Source organism: Dipodomys merriami, unplaced genomic scaffold, assembly GCF_024711535.1.
Source record: "Dipodomys merriami isolate MVZ:Mamm:240054 unplaced genomic scaffold, mDipMer1.0.p SCAF_41, whole genome shotgun sequence".
Taxonomy (NCBI): domain Eukaryota; kingdom Metazoa; phylum Chordata; class Mammalia; order Rodentia; family Heteromyidae; genus Dipodomys; species Dipodomys merriami.
The window spans coordinates 11,224,387-11,242,347 of NW_027205715.1; the positions used below are offsets into that span (position 1 = coordinate 11,224,387).

Below are 17,961 nucleotides of genomic sequence, written 5' to 3' on the forward strand. Positions count from 1 at the left end.
TATATAAAAGGATGTCTGTAGGTATATAGAAGTATACCATTTTGTATATAAGGGACTTGAACATGGGAGGAGGTTTCCTGGAACCATTTCCCTGTAGACACTGAGAAATAACTACATTCTTAAAAATCTTACTTTCATGGGAAATTCTGTGGCTCACCTTTTTGAGGCTGAATTTGCTGTTTTCCTTGTCTAATATGAAAGCTGTTTCAAGGAACAAAACTGTAGCTGCAGTACCTCTCCAATTTGGGCTCTTGCAAACACGAAGTTTCAAAGGTACTTAAGAGGCACCAAGGCCTGAGCACTCTAGAGCCGGGTTGAGGGCCTGATTTCTCTGGAACAGGATGTGTCAACACAAAGCACACCAACCTCCAAGAAGGCTTGAAACAGAGACGAGACAGTCATGACTGCTCATGGATGTGTATTTTAATAAAAATAATTCTGTCAAAATACAACAGGAGTTTTTCTCATCTCAAGTACAATTTTAATAGGATGTTTTGTGTTAGAATTCGCTCGACCCTCCCAAACCCTTAAGTTTCATGCTAATGCCAGATACCAACTAGCGAGGACAAAGGCAGAAGCAGTGTGCCCAATGTGAAGGATGTCTGTTTCAGCTGTAGTTAATAATGGGAGGAAATCTTTTGCAAGGGAGCGGGGTACTTGGGCAGCCAGAAACCACCATCTGGCCATTGGTCCAGGTGCCTGGCGGTCAAGTAGGGCTCTGGTGTCCAGCTGCCACACTATGTGCATACCTGAGTTGTGAGCAACCAAAGGAACCTTTCAGCTCCAACAGTCCTCTGTCTCAACTTCTTTGTGCTTGCTTAAGGGCTGGGAAGGTGCTGGGTGGCTAGGGAGTCCCCACTCTACGTGTAGTATCCCTGTTCTGATGGCCTACACACAGCCTCAGACCCATGTGGGTAGGGATTGGGAGTTTTGACTTTCTTTGAGTGGTCTGCCAGTTTCTACTCTTGAGAGAGCAACTATCTGGTGCCACAGGCAAGGTGAGTAGGGAAGGCTGCACACCCAGGTCTGGATAACTGAACAGTGCCAGGTCTTCCTCTTGCCCCCATAGATTAGGTCCAGCCTTTCACCAGAGCTGTTCTGAGGTGCTCTCAGGGCTCCTGAAAGCTGATAGGCTGATCGGTCTGGGTGTGCATACGGGGCTCCTCTACCTGCAGGTGGGCCTGGACTATCAGCAAAGACAGCCAGCTCAAGCAGCTTGGTTTTGACCTCTCCATGGCTTGTGGGGGCAAAGGCTTATGTCCCAAAGGTGAGTTATCCAACTGGGACAGGGAGCCCCTCCAGAGAGGAACAGAGTAAACAACTTGAATTCAGCTGAAACAGTGAGATAAGGCACAGAAAATGGGGAGGTGGCATGGGTACTGAGTGCAAGCCAACCCTATGCAGCACACAGCTGTCCCGAGCCCTCCAGGGCCCTTTCTTAGCTACTCCACAACTCAAGTCAAGGCATCTATCCCCATCCCTGACACACTCATGAAGGTACCAGTACCAGGCACCACTGGAAGCCATGCCAACCTGACCCCTTACAGGGCTCATATGTTATTTTGCCTCAGGCCTAGGTATAAGGTTAGTCCTTATTTTGCCTGTATATAGCTACTAATTTGCTGTGTGACTTCAGACAAGTCACTTATTCTCCTGGATCCCTTATTTGTAAGAGATTATTGGAGATGTTGTCTAAACTCCTGTAATTGCAAATGCCTCTGGATTTACCTCTCAATCCTGCTAGGCTTTGTATATGTGTGTGGGGGTGGGGGGGGGCACATAGTCCTGGAACTTGAACTCAAGACTTGGGTGCTGTTCCCGAGCTTTTTTGCTCAAGGCTAGCACTACCACTTGAGCCATACCTCCAGTTTGGGGTGTTTTTTTTTTTTGGTGGTGGTGGTGGTGGTGGTGTGAGGGTTAATTGTAGATAAGTCTCATGGACTTTCCTGCCCAGGCTGGCTTCAAACCTTGATCCTCAGATTTTAGCCTTTAAGTAGCTAGGATTATAGGTGTGAACCTTCAGCACCTGACTCAGGCTGATTATTTTGTGTGTGTGTGGGGGGGGGGGGTAACTGGAGTTTAAACACAGGACCTCATTACGTGAGCCGTACCTCCAGCCCCCCAGGCTGACCATTTTAACAGCCTGATGTTTCCAATCTCTGAGACTGCAGCTTGTTTTTCCACAATGAATTTCCCATCTCCTGATGGGTCATGATTTATGGACTGACAGATGGAGCCCTGGCAAGGATTAAGAAAAAGAAATAGCCTATAGGATGATCCTCCAAGACAAAATTCTGGAAGATCTCTGCCAGAGTCCTGGTCTCTCATCAGCAGCTGATTCACCTAAATTGTTTGGTTTTTGTCCAGCTGTGGGCTTGGTAGGGAGGAAGTATCTTAGGCCTTACCAGGCACTCCCATGTCCACTTACAGAGCAGATGCTCAACCAGCCCAGGTCCAGAAATTCTAAGTTCAACTTCTGGCTTTGCATGGCTGACCCTAATCATTATAGAACTACTTGTGGGCTGTCCTCCACACTGTGAAGCAGGTATGGTAATCCCAGCCCCTCCAGGTGCTCCTCTGTGTAGGACTCTCCTTGTTTCTCCTCCTGGACAGCCAGTCTTCTCCACAGATAGCCACTCAAGTCCTGGCAGCATCTCAGCCCTTCCAGTGGTAGCAGGACTTTTGCCTAACAGCTGGAAAGGATCATCTGAAACAACTGGTAAGACATTTGTAAAGCTCATGGGGGGGTGGGGGGGTGGCGTGGCGGCGGTCCCTTCCTCTTTCCTACAATGGCTTGGGCCAATCTGCAAACAGTAGCCTGGCATCGCTGCAGAAAACCAGGTACACAGTCAAGTTACATCTACTCCAGGGACCAGCATCTGCTTCCATGAGGTACCATCATCAATCCCATCAGAGCTGTGCAGCGACTGTTAAAAGACCCAAGCAGGAAGAGAGCAGTCCCTGTCCTCAAGAGCCTCTCTCCTGGGAATGAGTGCTCCTCCTAGCGGCTGGCACTCAGCAGCTCTTGGTTTGAAGGCAGGTAGTTTTCAGGAAATCAATCGAGAAGAAACGAATTATTTGGCCACCTTAATAACAAGTGAAGGCAGGACATTGAGAAGAGAAGAGGGACAAGGCAGGCAGTGAGAGGCAGCGTAGAGTGGTAGACAGTGTGCTGGCCAAGGACCCTCTGCTTCCTTGCTTTGCTGTATGGCCCTGGGCCAATTTAGCACTTCTTTGGATTTCTGGCCTTGCAGCTCTCTGCTTAGTCCAACTCTCAGGGGCCTAGGAACACTCATACTTAGGGATATCCAGTATCTCCTGAGATGCTGCAAAGCAACTTAGCCTGACCCTGCCTACCAAGTCCCCTGCCCTACCCCAAATGTCAATGCAATTTCTCTGTGTGGCAGCTGGGCCTGTGGCTCAACAAAGATGGAGCCTAAAATAAACCACTTTGCTGAGGTGACAGAGATGATATTTTTTTTTAATGAGTTGGACTAAAATAAAAACACATAGTGTCTGGACAGCCTCACCCAAGAGGTGCTGGACCACTAATGCTACGATAAATACTGTGTCTCTCTTTTTTTTAATATATATATATATATATTTATATATATATAATCTCATTTATTTTTTTTCCTTTTTTTACTTATGAAAATAATAAGCTATCACCAACCTGGATAGGTTTTATCACTAAATTAGCAGAAACCAGCTCAGCACAAATTCTCCCGAGATAAACACTGGTGGCTCAGTCAGGAGGAAAAAAGATTAAAAAACCCCAACCCCTCCTCAAAATAAAAGCTCCTTTAAAAGAGAAGGCGCTACATGAGTAACCAGCCAATACTGTGTCACAGGCCTCTGCACATAAAGGGAAGAGAGAGCAAGGAAAAGAGAGAGTGAGCAAGAGGAGGAAAGAAAGAGGGAAGGAAGAAAGGAAGAAAGGAAGGAAGGAAGGAAGGAAGGAAAAGAGGGACGGAGGGAGGGAGGGAAGATGGGCAGGCAGGCTGGGCAGGAGGAATGGACTCTTTCCATGGCTTCCAGGTCCCTGTGCCAGGTGCATATGGAGGGCAGGGCTGCTCCAGCCTGGGAGCCGAAGGAGGGCCAGGTGGGGCCAGCCAGTAGTATGGTCAGCTAGTGCAAGTAGTCATCAACTCTGGCAAAGGAGCAAGATCCCAGGCCCGCTCGGGCCATGAGCCGTAGACATTCAGATGCCTGGCCCAGGGCGAGCATCAGAGGAGGCTGCTTTGGCAGGTTCTGAGACTCTGTGGAGGAGATATAGGGACCAGTTACTGCCCTAATCAGGGTTTGGAGCCAGGTCTAAGTTCCTTATAGGTGGAATGGGGAAATAGAATTCTTGTGAGTATCCTAGCCACCAGGCCTGACAGCAACCTGAGGACCTTGGCTTTCTCTTATGGTCATAATCTAGCAGCAAACTCAGTTGGGAAAGGTCAGGATTTAGGCTCAGCCTGGAAACCCAGAAACCCTGTGAGTCATCAGAGATGGTCTGGGCCAATCTCACTGTTCTTTGCAGGGAGAGCAAGGAGGGGCCTCTTAGACACTCATGTGTCAGTATCTGCTTTGGTTAGATGTACTCACCTAAAATGGCGCTGTTGAGAGCAGCGCATACAGGTTCCCTCTGGATGGGGTCAAGCTGCTGGCCAACTGGGCAGCTCCAGGGATCTGAGTATGCCAGTAGGCTGAAGGCATCCTAAGGAACAAATCACTCTTAAGAGGACTGTGGCACATATTAAACGTACTCTATGCCTCTAGAGGGGACAGAACATAATGCCTAGGGATAGAACAACACACCTGGCTGTAGGCTGCAGGGTTGCACCCTTACTAGACCACAGACGCCCACTTTCCACTAAAGATCTGACACAGCCAGGTGCAGGTGGCTCATGCCTATAATCCTAGTTACTCAGGAGGTTGAGATCTGAGGAGCTCAAAGCCAACCCAAGCAGGAAAGTCCATGAGACTCTTATCTCCAATTAACCACCAGAAAACCAGAAGTGGCGCTGTGGCTCAAGTGGTAGAGTGCTTGCCTGGAGCTAAAGAGCTCAGGGACAGCGCCCAGGCCCACAGTTCAAGCCCCATGAACAAAAAAAAAAAAAGACCTGATAGAGCCCACTCCGCCCTATTGCTGCTGCCCCTGGATATGCCAAAGCTATCTGGTCCCCAGAATCAAGTGAGGTCCTACTCATTGCGTTGAGGGCCTGACTCATTCTATACCTGTAACATTTCTGTGTGGGCCAAATTCTTGCCATACTCGCGGCCCAGCTGCTCACTTAGTGCTTGCAACTCACGGCCAAACAGGATGATCCTCTCTGTGGCAGCCTGGTTGCCCCCGCAGAGCTGCCGTCGTGGATGTCCATCATCTGTACCCAGAGGCCAGCAGAGAACACAATAGGAAGAAAGAGAAGAGAAAGTTAGGAAGACCTAAGAAGCTGTAACTTCTGGCAGTCAAGGGCTCAGAGAATAAGGGGAGCAGCCAGAGCACAGGTGCTTTCAAGTGTACCTAGCACACAGGCCAGGCCAGGGGTCAGACAGGACCTGGAAGCTGCTCTCTTCCCACCCTGCACAGATGTACAGTGCTCATCAAATTCTCTCCAGCCTCAAACATAGGACGTCTGGTTTTTTGGCAGCAGGCCTGAGTCGTACTACACATTTGAAGCTACTTAAGGAACACGTCCATGAATGGCTAAGAAAGTAGTAGACCTAGTCTGACTAGAGCTTCTAAAGCTGCTTAACGCTTCCATCCTAGTCCCTTCAGAGGCACTGTGTATTGCCCTCTCAGCAGCCATCAGGTGGGTCATGCTGGGGCACAGCCCTTACTTACCCATGCTAGACTCATCTGTCTGCAGGTCCTCATGTTTGTAGGCACCATTGACAATGCGTGTGGACATGGTTTCCAGCATGCCATTGGGATAATGTTCTGCTTCCATCTCCATTTCGCTATCACTGTGAAGAAATGAAGTGAGAATGGGGAATTGGCCAAGGGGATGTTGTTGGAACAGCCTGGCTGGGCCTCCATTTAGTCTTTAGCTATGGTAGCTGCAGATAAACAGGGGCTGCCAGGAGCATGACAGAAAAGACCAAGCTTCCCAGGCTCCAAGGGACTCGGCACCTACTACAGCTATCTCTAGAGGACTGTCACCTGGTTCCCATTCTTCTACAGTTGCTCCTGTGATTTTTTTTCTTCCTGGCTCTCCTGTGAGCTGACATGTCTCTTCTATATATCCCTGTTATTCCTAATGACTAAGTACCATGGGCCTCTTGGGCATCTCTGTGGCCTTGGTTGAGAGCCAAATTCAGAAAACTTAGAACATGCAGAGAACCTATATAAGCCACCTGGAGCTATAGTTTGCAGCTCAGATCCCCTGTCTGCAGACTGGTTGCTCAGGAGCCAGATCCTATAATAGCTCCTTCATAAAATACCATAGCAGGGCCAGCCTCTTTGGAAGACAAGTCCCCGTAGAGGAAACCACAGTCAGGCAGGGTCAGCACCTCCAAAGAAAGCCAGGGCCAAGAAAATTGACCACAGCTAGCACTTCAGGCATAGACCTATGATAGAGGTAGAAGTGAAGTGCAGGGGACAGCACTTGAAGGACAGGCTGCAGTGGACCCAACAGGTGCAGAGCAGAAGCAGAGTGGAGGAAGCGTAGCAAGACAGGCACCTGGTCTCCTGGTTACTGGTACTGCTGTGGGGCTGGGACTTGGTAGAGTCTGTTGAGTTGGACTCGGAGTAATTGACGGAGGACGGGGAGGAGGAGGACGAGGAGGACGAGGACGAGGAGGAGGAGCTGGGTGCGGGGTATTTACTGTGGTTCTGTTTGCTCTTGGTGGATGCGACGCCATTGCTGCAGCTGGGACTGTCTGCTCCTAGAAGCCGGGGATGGTCAGAGGAGGAGGGGCAGCTTGCCATCAAGCGGGACCCAGGGGTTGCCACAGTGGTCCCTTTCCCTTCCCCCCAATCCAGCAGCCGGCCCTGAGCCCACTGTAGGGAAGGGCATGTAGGGTGGCCATTCTTCTCCACACCAGCTCTTCCCAGAGCCCTCTGGGGAGTGGCTGACCTGTGTTGTGCATGTGGGAACTACTGGGGCCATGTCGGGGGCTGAGGCTGGGGGAGCCAGGATAGCTGTCTTGGGACTTGGGGCTTCGGGAGCTCAAGCTGCGGACCTCACTGTCGGTGCCATTCACCATCTCCACAAATTGTCGGCACCTGTGGAGGGAGCAGAGCAGCGAAGCTCTGGGCCTGGCCCGGGCTATAGGTTCTTGCCACCAGCAGAGGGGCTGGGCTGTGGGACTGACAAACCCAACTTACTTGAGCATGAAGAGCAGGTTAGGGTTGTGCTCCAGCAGCCCAGGGTAGAAGTGCTGGGTTGTCTCAATGGCTTCACCCACCCGGCCCTCCAGCACCAGCTTCTGGATCTCTGCAGAGAGCAAAAACACAGCCATAAGTGAGGACCATAGATCTTCTTCATAGCCATATATATATGGGACATGGCAAGCCACAGGGTAGAAGCCAGCCAAGAGTCATGTGAGATAGTTCAGAGTGTCCTGCTGCCTGAAGATGCTCACAGAAGAGGCTAAAGAGAGAACCTGGCAGCTCAAGCCCACAGCAGGGCATGGTTTCTGCCAAGTGTCAAGGAGTCCTCAAGAAAAAGAAAGGAAAGGGTGGGGGGTAGGGGGGCAGGGATGGAAGGGGAAACAAAGGAGGAGGCAACAATGCTTGGTAAGAAATGTACTTATGACCTTGCCCATGTAGTTGTAATCCCTCTGTACAGTATTTTCACAATAAATTAAAAAAAGAAAAAGAAAAGAAAAAGAGAGGAAAATGAAGGGACCTTGCAGCCCAGAGACAGAAAGGGAATTTGGAGGCTCATTCCTGTGGGACAGAACTGAAGGGAAAACCCTGGCTGTGGCAGCATGATCTTCACACAGACACGCAGGAAGCTAGTGATCTAAGGCTCCTCTGCAAACACTCCTCCTTCTCCAGGTCCTGAAGGGGAGCGGCAAGGGGAGTGCATTGATTTAGACCAGGGCTCTTGCACTGGCAATCTGTAGGGGCTGCAGTATGCTCCCTTGCTAGGAGAGGAGGTCATCGGCACACTGGCATCGCTGATGATAACACCTCCTGGGCCACAAGCATCTTAATAATTCCCTCTCAGTTTTGTGCTGGGACCTGCTGAATCTTACTAGGAGTGACTTCTAGGTCTGAGGCTCTTTCATCCATAGATCCCAAGTCTGGGATCCCTTTCCACCTGTCTGGCTGAGCACAGTTTTTCTGGGAGACACAGACACATGCACATATAAAGAGACAGTAGTCTTTGAGAGACACACAGTCAGGCACTCAGACACACATGTCCATAAACACCCACTTACTCACATCATCTTGTCTTTCTTCTTCCTATCATCTCCTGTACAGGCTCTGATATCTGGCAACACTTCCCTTAGTAAAGGGGCACCAAACACACAGTACACAGGCAATATGAATACTAGGAAAGCTGGTTTGGGCCAAAAAGAACTAGGCTGTCTGCAAATGGCAGGACCAGGGGCAGGAAGAAAAGAGAGTCACCTTCACTGAGCATCAGCTTTGCTCTATCTGACCATTAAGTCCTCTTTGGCTAGGAACAAGCAGAACTTCCAAGGTTGAATAAATAGTTGGAAAGATAGGATATGAGTATCACAAGACGCAAACACTCTTACTGGAAGACCATGAATAGGAGACTGAGTAGAATCCAGGTCTCAGAAGGGAGGAAGCAGGCATAGAGGAACAGGATCTAGCCGTGCCAGGACCAGACCCCTACCTGGCTTTCAGAGTGGAGGTTAATGAGGCTGCTCTGACACCTTCCTCTAGCTGTTCACGTGGGCAGTGCTGTCTGGAAGGAGGAACAAAAGCAGGGTCTGGGACTAGCCTTGGGCTAGTCTCCAGAGTGGTGAGGACTGGACTCCTGACATGTTAACCAGGGCTGGCATGAATCAGAGATTAGAATCAAGGAGAGGTGAAAGAGAAGGGTAGTGGAGAATTAACCTTACTTTGTCTGTTCTTTATGGACGCCTGTTCTTCCTGAATCGGGGTTTCAGTCATTCGGGCAAAAGCCGTGGCCGTGGCACAATACCCATGATGCACCAGGTAAGACGAGACCATGCTAGAAGAAAGGAAGAGCTTGAGGTGACACTCAAGAACCATATTTCTCATGACCTCTTGGTGAAACAGACTACTTCCCTATGCAGTTTTCCCTAAACACATCTTGGAGGTTACAATACCCACAGAACTGAAAAGATTCGAACAAAATGAAAATTTGCCTCAGTTCTCATGCCAATAAAGCAGGGAAAGGGGTTGGTCACATCTGTGCTCACAGGCTGGAGGAATGTCTACAGTTCTCTGGGACATGATGCCCCCCCAACCTCATAGGAGCAACTGCCTTCTGGTAAATGCTAGCAAGCCTAGAGCCAGCCAATTGTTTCACCCAAGGCTTCCTGAAATGATAACCAGCCAAGAAGTATATGGCAGCTTGCCAGACACAGAGCATGCCTGGCGCATGCATACCTGCCAAACACACAGGAGCTCTTCTAGGGCTGCCCATACTCCAGGGATCCTGCCCTTTTGTAGAACTGGGTCTACAGTGATGGCAGCTAATTCATGAACCAAAGTTATTCCATGATACGCCACAGAGGGAGGGCCCAAGAAGGGAAGATATCAGGGTGATCTTGCTGTAAAAGGACAAACACCAGCAGGACTAACAGGAACACAATCTTTGGGAAAAGGACTTAATGTCCAGTAGGTATTAAATGCCACCTGAAGCTGTCTGAGCAGTGGTATATGTGTGCATGCATATGAGAGTATATGCACGTGTGGAGAGCAGAAAGATGAGTCATCATGCCTGATGTAAACAGACGTAAATATGCCAGGTGCTAGTGGCTCACAGCTATAATCCTAGCTACTCAGGATGCTGAGATCTGAGGATTGTGGTTCAGAGCTAGCCCGGGCAGGAAAGTCTGTGAAACTCTTATCTCCAATTAACCACCACAAAAACAAGAAGTGGAGCTGTGTCTCAAATTGGTAGAGGGCTGGCCTTGAGCACAGAGAGGCTCAGGGACAGCACCCAGGCCCTGAGTTCAAGCCCCACCACCACCACCACCAAAAAATAGGAGTAAATCCTAGGTATGTATGTGCCTGATGCCATTTTCAACACAAATGCTTCAAGGGCTGCTGTGGAAGGCCTAGATGTTTGTCAATGTTTCTCTTCATATTTTAAAGGGTAAATGAGAAAATACTAATAAAGTGCCTGCCATAAAGTCCATAAACAAAATCTCTTATTATGAAATTATACTACATAATAATATACTCTGAGTAATCATTATAACTATTATTATTATAAACACAAGGGAAAATTTTTGACAGAAACATGGTTCAGCTGAACATTAGATGCCTCTAAAATGCAGTTTCCTGGTCCCAAGAATTCCACTTCTTAAAAGGTCATCATGAAAATAATGCTACTTAAGAGAAATTTTTTAATGTAAGAAAGGGTCACCTATAAGGAGGGGAGGGAGAAAGAAAGGAAGAAAGCAAGTAAGCAAGCAGGGATTGGGGATGTGGGTACAGTGCTTGTCTAGCATGTGTGAGGCCCTGAGTTCTATCCTTAGCACCACAAAATTAAAAAAATTAAAAACAAAAAATGAGAAAAAGGAAATATCAAACAGGGGAAGCTAGCCAAAGAGCTTGTGGCAAATTTGTCTCCTAAAAACCTAATCATTTCCAGTATTTATTAAATAAAGCTATGTGAAACCACAAAACACAAATTATATACAAGTTTTGGCAAATACTGCCTAGGAACACATATAGGCACATGGATACACACAGAAACAAAAACATCCATGTGCTGAACCTGCACCCTGAAATCTAAAGGTGTACATCCCTCGTACATGGGGGCCAGGCAGCTCCATCATTCCTCCTCACAAGCCTGCTATGGGAAGTAGTGCTATCCTGATCATGGGAAGAAACATTTCTCATCTGCACTGAGGGCTGAGAACCAGAGGTGCCTGGGCTGCCTGGCCATCTACCTGTGCCTTAGCCCTCAGTCAGGGTTGCCTTAATAACAATTTCTCAAGAAAAGGAAAGTTTCATAAAGAACCCAGGATACATCCCAATCTCACACAAGGGACCCTGGCACCCCGGTATCTCTACAGGGCAAGGATGAGGGCTAGCCAAGCCCTTCGCACCCTCGGGAGCCAAGTTAACACCCCTTTTCCTAGCAGAGTGGGTACTGGTCATTGTCTCACTTAGGACTGCAGCTGGCCACTTGAAGAAAAACCTCAAACCTGGCCTCCATGGGAGTTTCAGTAAAGCTAGCTTCCAGGACAGTCTGGGAATTAATCAGTCACGGAGCTGGCAAGGCTGGTCTGAGGGAACTCTCCTCTTGCCACCACTGATGTGGATGCATAAGACTTACCAGAATACTAACCTGTGGTCTGGCCACAGGTATGACTTCCTCAGGCCAGAGTGAGTAGATACTTCCTATGGTGGAAAATAGCATCCACAGAGGAATAGACCACAAGGGGTTCTACAACATCCTCTGCAAAATGACCTGAGAGAGACAGCTGGGCACTGGTGGCTATTCCTGTAATCCTAGATATTCAGGAGGTTGAGATCTGAAGATAGCAGTTTGAAGCCAGCCCAGGCAAGAAACACTGTGACTCTTATCTCCAATAAACTACTCAGAAAAAGCCAGAAGAGTTCAGGCCCTGAGTTCAAGCCCTAGGACTAGCACACACACAAAAAAAGGCCTGGGAGGAACACAGTTGCTGCTGTTAAACACAGAAGCCTTCCAAACACTGGCTGAGGGGCAAATGCTTAACCAGCAGCAGCTCACGTTGAGAAGGAAGCAGGCAACATTGAATCACCTAGGAATGCTTCCAGGAAGCACAGTCCTCTACAGAATTCCTAAAAGCAACCTACACGAGCATCAGATGGGGGAGATTGACACTCACTTCTGCAGCACCGCCTGCCATTCACCCAGCCGGGCGCTGATAGGGAAGCCGTGGACGGTGCCCTGGACCTTAGCACGCCACTCCCGCATGTAGTCCTCAATGTCGAACAGGAAGGGCTGCTGCCCAAAGTTGGCATCCACAATCTCCCCAGGTGTCTGGAGGCCTACGGTGGGGTAGAGGTTGGCCTGAGGAGGAGAATGAATGTCAGTCAGGCCCTGAGGGGCAGCAGGGCCTTGTTTTACCTCCATGGCTCCTGCCAGCCAACACTAGTGCTAGAAGAAAGTTGCCAAACAGGAGGTGGTAGAGCTAAGCTACATTTGGCCCACCTCCCTATCAGATACTATACCCCAAAGTTTAAAGGGAGAAAGCAAAAGAAAAGCAAGCAAGGCTCAATATGAAGTCTCCTGCTTTGCATCAGAGGCCATTGTGTACCCAAGGCCCAATAGTCCCTTCTAGAACTTATCTAAGACAGCAGTGCGGGCTGAGCAACCCTGCGGGCATGTCCATGAAAGTGGGCTGCAGGGATGTATGATGGCTCCTCTCAGAAAGATCCAGGGATAAGGACTCGTTGGCCACACACATACAAAAAAATGAGCTACATGAAGGGGGGAAGGAAGGGTCAGAATTGAAACAAAAGAGGAGGGAAGAAAAGAGCAGACAAAGGATTAGGTGAGTGGTACTAGGCTGGCAAAGGGGAAGTGAGAAACTTTTGCCTTTCCAGTAATGGGATCACTCAGCCAATGAAATGTGGGGCTCCCCACACTTTCTCCCCTACCATGAACAGTTTCTGCCAGGTCACTCTACTTTGTGCCTCCTGTGACTCCCATCACCACTACCTAGAGCCTTATCTGCCTTCTCCAAGTCACTGTACCTCATCTTTCTGGGGTTTCCCAATCTACTCTTTCCTTCCCATTCTTAGACCATATGTCATTCATGAGTACCATGTACCTTTTCTTGGCAGGCTGGGTTCATTCAACCCTCTATGAGCTCTCCTTTCTTTCTTTCCCTCTCATCCTCTATACCACAGGCAAAGCCCACCACCTCCAGCAACATTCTCTGACCCATCACTGCCCACAGGGACAGTAATTTCCTACACTTTCTAGAACTTGGCAGCATACTGCTTTCACTTATGTCCAGTCATTTCATGTCATGTCTCCACACCTAGATTCTTCCCCAACCAGGGTCAGAATTATCTTAACCCTTCTTTCTTTCTTTCTTTCTTTTTTTTTTTGGGGGGCCCAGTTGTGGGGCTTGAACTCTGGGCCTGGGCGCTGTCCCTCAGCTCTTCAGCTCAAGGCTAGCACTCTACCACTTGAGCCACAGCGCCACTTCTGGCTTTTTTCTTTTTTCTTATGTGGTGCTGAGGAATCGAACCCAGGGCTTCATGCATGCAAGGCAAGCACTCTACCACTGAGCCACCTTCCCAGCCCTTAACCTTTCTTTCTTTGTCTAGGTCCCTTCTAGGGTCTTCAGGTGAATGAGAGGGATTCCAATCCATACACAGGAGATCTGAACATGACCCTGGATGCTGTAATAGGTTGTGATTCCCTCAGATCACAAGGATGTTCCCTAGGGCATTATGGGGTGTCCAGGATCTCACAGCAGCCAACATAGTCAGTGAACCTTCCTTCCTTCCAGAACCAGTCAGAGCACATACAGTCAGGCCAGGCTCCCTGCATTCTGGGTGGAGGCCCTGCATGAGACGGTGCCTGGTGACTCATAGTCAAGTACTGGCAACAAGAGGTAAAGACAGCCCCAAACTTATAAGCCCTGGCAAATCTAACCCCATCCTTTTTAAAGAGGAGAAACCTCACAAGGCTTCTCTCTCTTACTTTGCGGGGGACCCAGCATGGCGGCAATGGAGATCCCTGAGGGCTTTGGGTTGCCTCAGGGATTTCTGATGGTCACATTCAAGAAATGGCTTCCTAAAAGAGTTCAGAAATAGCTCCCTATCCTCTGTACCCAGCCCACTGGCTGTAAGCCACAAGAAGCTGGCTCAGCCATCTAAGCCATGGAGCTACTCTCTTCCACCACCATCTTTCCACCCTACCCACCCCACAGCTGCTTTTGGAAATACCACAAATTTCTGTCACCTGCTAAGAGTCGTGGAGGAAGACCAGGCCTTGCTGCTGGAGAGAGAGAGGAAGACCAGCAGGTACCCCCCATTGGTACCCTCAAGCTGACAGCACAGCACACATCCCTGGTTGAGGAAAGGGTCAGACTCCACACCGTGCACTTACAGGTACTCCCACACCCCATCCCAGGCAGCCCCCAATAGCCCAGGAAGGGGCAGGCCCACTGGTGGTACTTACCGGTAGGTCTGTGAAGGCTATACCTGTGGGGTGAAAGAAACAGTAATCAGGCCACTAGACAGGACCAGTCTCTTGCTCTCCTCTGCCCCTACAGGTGTGTAATGGCCAAGTACCTGGCCTGACAGTTTTAGGCCCCAAAGAGGAAGTCAGAGCTTAGGTAACTATCCACAGCTCTCCTAATCTCTCAAGGAAAATGTACTAGAAAAGACTAAAAGAAAAGATCTACCTCTTCAGGCCCTTCAGGACTGATACTCCTCTTGACCAAATCACTGTTTATGGAAAACCAATTGTGGTGGTAGACTTTCTGTCATCCATTACCTCATACCAGTTCTGGGGATCAGGCATTCTTATCCCAATTTACAGACAAGGAAAGTAAGCTTCAGGTTAAATGAACTGCCAACAGTCACAGAGCTGCCAGAAGTGGTGGATCTGAATGAATTTCTAGTGTGAGTTTGATGCTCCAGTGTCATGGCTACGCTGATAGAGAAGTAGAGACAGACAGTGTATATATAGACCACACTCATTCCTCAGTGGCTCCAAGTTGGCACCCTCCAGTCAACAATGGCCTGTGTATCCTGAAAAATCTCCTGCCAGGAGAAGGAGCTGGATGTCCAGATGTCCTTATGGTTAAGGAGCTGTAAGCTGGATTTGTCAGTGAAAGAAGTAGGGCCTCAGAATATACATCAAAATGCTCATGTTTGGCAAATTGAGAAATAATGTAAGGGCAGGGCTATGGGAGCCTCTGCCAACACCTCATAGGCCTTTAATTTTAAGATAAAGTCTACATCTCTGATGAGCCCCTGAGCCTGAGAGGTTTTCAATTGGCTGACCCCCTGGAAATCCCCAGTCTACTCCTCCAGGCCAGCCTTCATCCAGAAAAGAACCAGAAATCTAGCAAGAAAGAACAGATAAGGCCTGACCATAGCTCTCTCAGAAAAGCCTTGGAAGAGGCACACTGCCTCTAATACTCGTTTATGGATGAAATACCAAGAAACAGATGATGTACTTTTTTTTGCTAAGTTACTCTGCTCCCTAACGGGGGAAAATCATAAACCCAAAGGCCTTACTGCCCAAGGTCACTTCTGAACCCCACATGCAGGATCAGCAGTCCCTCAGCAACTCTCCAATCTGCCCTCAACGATCTCAGAGTGGTCAGGATTTTGCTCACTCCTGGGCTTAGTGAGGAAGCTCACTTAACCCTGGAAGGAGTCCAGCTCCATCAGTTATTTGTAGTATAACCTTTGGTAAGTTACTCAACTTCTCTGGGTTCATCTGCAGAATGGGATAACACCAATCCTTCACCTCAAGAAAGAAAAAAGAACACAAGGCAGTCTATGAAAGCTGCTTCATAAACCATAAGGTCTAGGTCCAGGTTAGCTGTGGTTGGGCCACAGGGTGAAGCAACTGTCACACTTCTGGGCAGAAAATGAATATTAAGGCCTGTCCAGCGCTGCCACATGGCACTCAGGAAAGACAAGGCCTTGAGGTACTTCCAAGATAAGAAAAGAACTCCCTCCTCATACCACTGCACAACAGTGTTCCTCCAGCTCCCTTCCCTGTTAGCCTTGCAAGGCCACTGTAATAGCAAGAACTAAGTTGACCCACATGAAGAATGACTATATCAAGATTCAAGAACAAAGGCTAGTCAAATTTACTGACTGGGCCAGGACTTGGAGTATGGTTCATGACTTAGAGAGCCTGTTGAGAAAGGGAGGGAGGGGAAAAAAAGGCAGGGTGCTGATGGCTCATGTCTGTGATCCTAGCTACTAAGGAGGTTGAAATCTGAGGATTGGGGTTTGAAGCCAGTAGGAGCAGGAAAGTCCATGACACTCTTATCTCCAATTAACCACCAGATAACCAAAAGTGGAGATGTGGCTCAACTAGCTTTGAGCTCAGGGACAGTGCCTAAGCCCTGAGTTCAAGCCCCACGACTGACCAAAAAACAAAAAAAACAAAGAGACAGACCTGGACCAGATGGTCAAAGGTCAGATATAGAGGCTGAGAATGGAGGACCCCGTAAGAGCACAGTGCTGTGTGATAACGCTTAAAGCACACAAACCACCTGTGAACTCAACTTGTTTCCTGCCTCCATTTACTCATTCATTCCTCCTCTAAGTATATGCTGAGGCCTCTCAGTAGCCAGCCTTGTAAATAGGACTGGAGAAACAGCTGCAAGTGAGGTCCTTAAAGTGCTTCCAAATCCAGCGAAAGAGATGACATGTGACACAGACAACTGAGTAATGGCACACAAAGCGAGTACTGTGACAGAGGAAGGGAGCAGGAAGGACAGAGGCAAGAAAGGCCATCCTGCCTCTCGAAAGAGGACAGGCTTAGAGTATGAAGCACATTATTGATAAGGTGGCTTATGAGAAGGAAACAGGGACAAGAGAAGATTCAGCAAGCATCTGCCACTCCAGCTTCATTACATGATCTAGAAAATGCAGGGGATACACTGTATCTATTTTTTAGTAATGTCTCAATAATATCCTTGTGGACCAGATGAAAATTAAAACAAAACTGCTAACAAAACTGATTCATAAAAGGCTGGTGTCTACCTGAACAAACTCAAATCTTAGACTTGTCCCCTTCTGAAATTTTATCAATACCTTTATAAAAACATACTCAAACATTCTTATCAAATTTTAGGTTATGGCCAGGTACTTTTGGCTCACACCTGTAATCCTAGCTACTCAGGAGGCTGAGATCTGAGAACTGTGGTTTCAAGCCAACTTGGGCAGTCAAATCCAAGAGACTCTTATCTCCAATTAACCAGCAAAAGCCAGAAGTGGAGGTGTGGCTAAGTGTTTTAATATCAGCTTTAAGCAAAAAGCTAGAGAGCGCAAAGCCCTGAGTTCAAGCCAAACTCTCAGCAACCTAGCTCCCTGGCCTTTCCTGCCAGCTCTGAGTTATGGTGTGCAACTGCCCCAAACCAGGAGAAACAAGCCTCTGAGGAAGAAAATACCCTGCTCTTTCCTGCAGGGTTTACGGTACAGCTGGCAGGGTGCTGCCACCTCTTTTTGTTATATCATTCTAGGGGTGTGGTCAAACCAGGACCCCTACAAGGCTAGGCAGGTAAGCCCAACAGTTAAAGCATTTACCTTGGGGCTACATACTAGTCAGTGCCTGTGAGAGTCAAAGTCTCCCTCATTCAAATTCTAATGCTAAGTTTCTACATGTGCACAGATAGCTCTGCCTTCCAAAGGACCATTCAAGCCCCATCCTCTCTATAGGCTGATAGGTACACTCTTGTACTCCTTCTGGTTTATGTTCCACTAGTCCAGCCACTTCTTGCCTTTCTTTCTTTCTTTCTTTTTTTTTTTTTGGGGGGGGGGGGGCTCGGTCAAGGGCTTGAACTTGAAGTCTGGGTACTGTTCCTGAGCTCTTTTTGCTCAAGACTAGTGCTCTACCACTTTGAGCCATAGCACTTCTGATTTTCTAAGATAAGAACCTCACAGACATTCCTGCCTGGGCTAGTTTTGAACTTCGATCCTCAGATCGCAGCCTCCTAAGTAGCTAGGATTATAGGCGTGAGCCACCAGTCCCCAGACTGCCTTTCCTTTTTTTTTTTTTTTTTTTTTTGGTCAGTCATGGGGCTTGAACTCAGGTCTGAGCCTCTTTGTGCTCAAGGCTAGTGTACTACCAACTGAGCCACAAATCCTCT

The 17,961-nt window shown here is 48.4% G+C and overlaps 1 protein-coding gene across 1 annotated transcript in view; it reads right to left on the reverse strand.

Annotated features, from left to right (window-relative positions):
• Positions 1-405: 405 nt before the first annotated feature.
• The window catches only part of LOC138807014 (ran-binding protein 10), a 55,929-nt gene continuing 38,373 nt past the window's right edge, over positions 406-17,961 (reverse strand). The window contains exons 5-14 of the mRNA XM_069992575.1: positions 14,301-14,323; positions 11,989-12,173; positions 9,034-9,146; positions 7,319-7,427; positions 7,068-7,216; positions 6,672-6,876; positions 5,834-5,955; positions 5,227-5,372; positions 4,594-4,705; positions 406-4,259 (exon numbers count right to left, since the gene is read on the reverse strand). Of these exons, the coding sequence (XP_069848676.1) occupies positions 4,129-4,259; positions 4,594-4,705; positions 5,227-5,372; positions 5,834-5,955; positions 6,672-6,876; positions 7,068-7,216; positions 7,319-7,427; positions 9,034-9,146; positions 11,989-12,173; positions 14,301-14,323 (1,295 nt within the window). The 3' untranslated portion in view covers positions 406-4,128. The remainder of the gene's footprint in view (positions 4,260-4,593; positions 4,706-5,226; positions 5,373-5,833; positions 5,956-6,671; positions 6,877-7,067; positions 7,217-7,318; positions 7,428-9,033; positions 9,147-11,988; positions 12,174-14,300; positions 14,324-17,961) is intronic.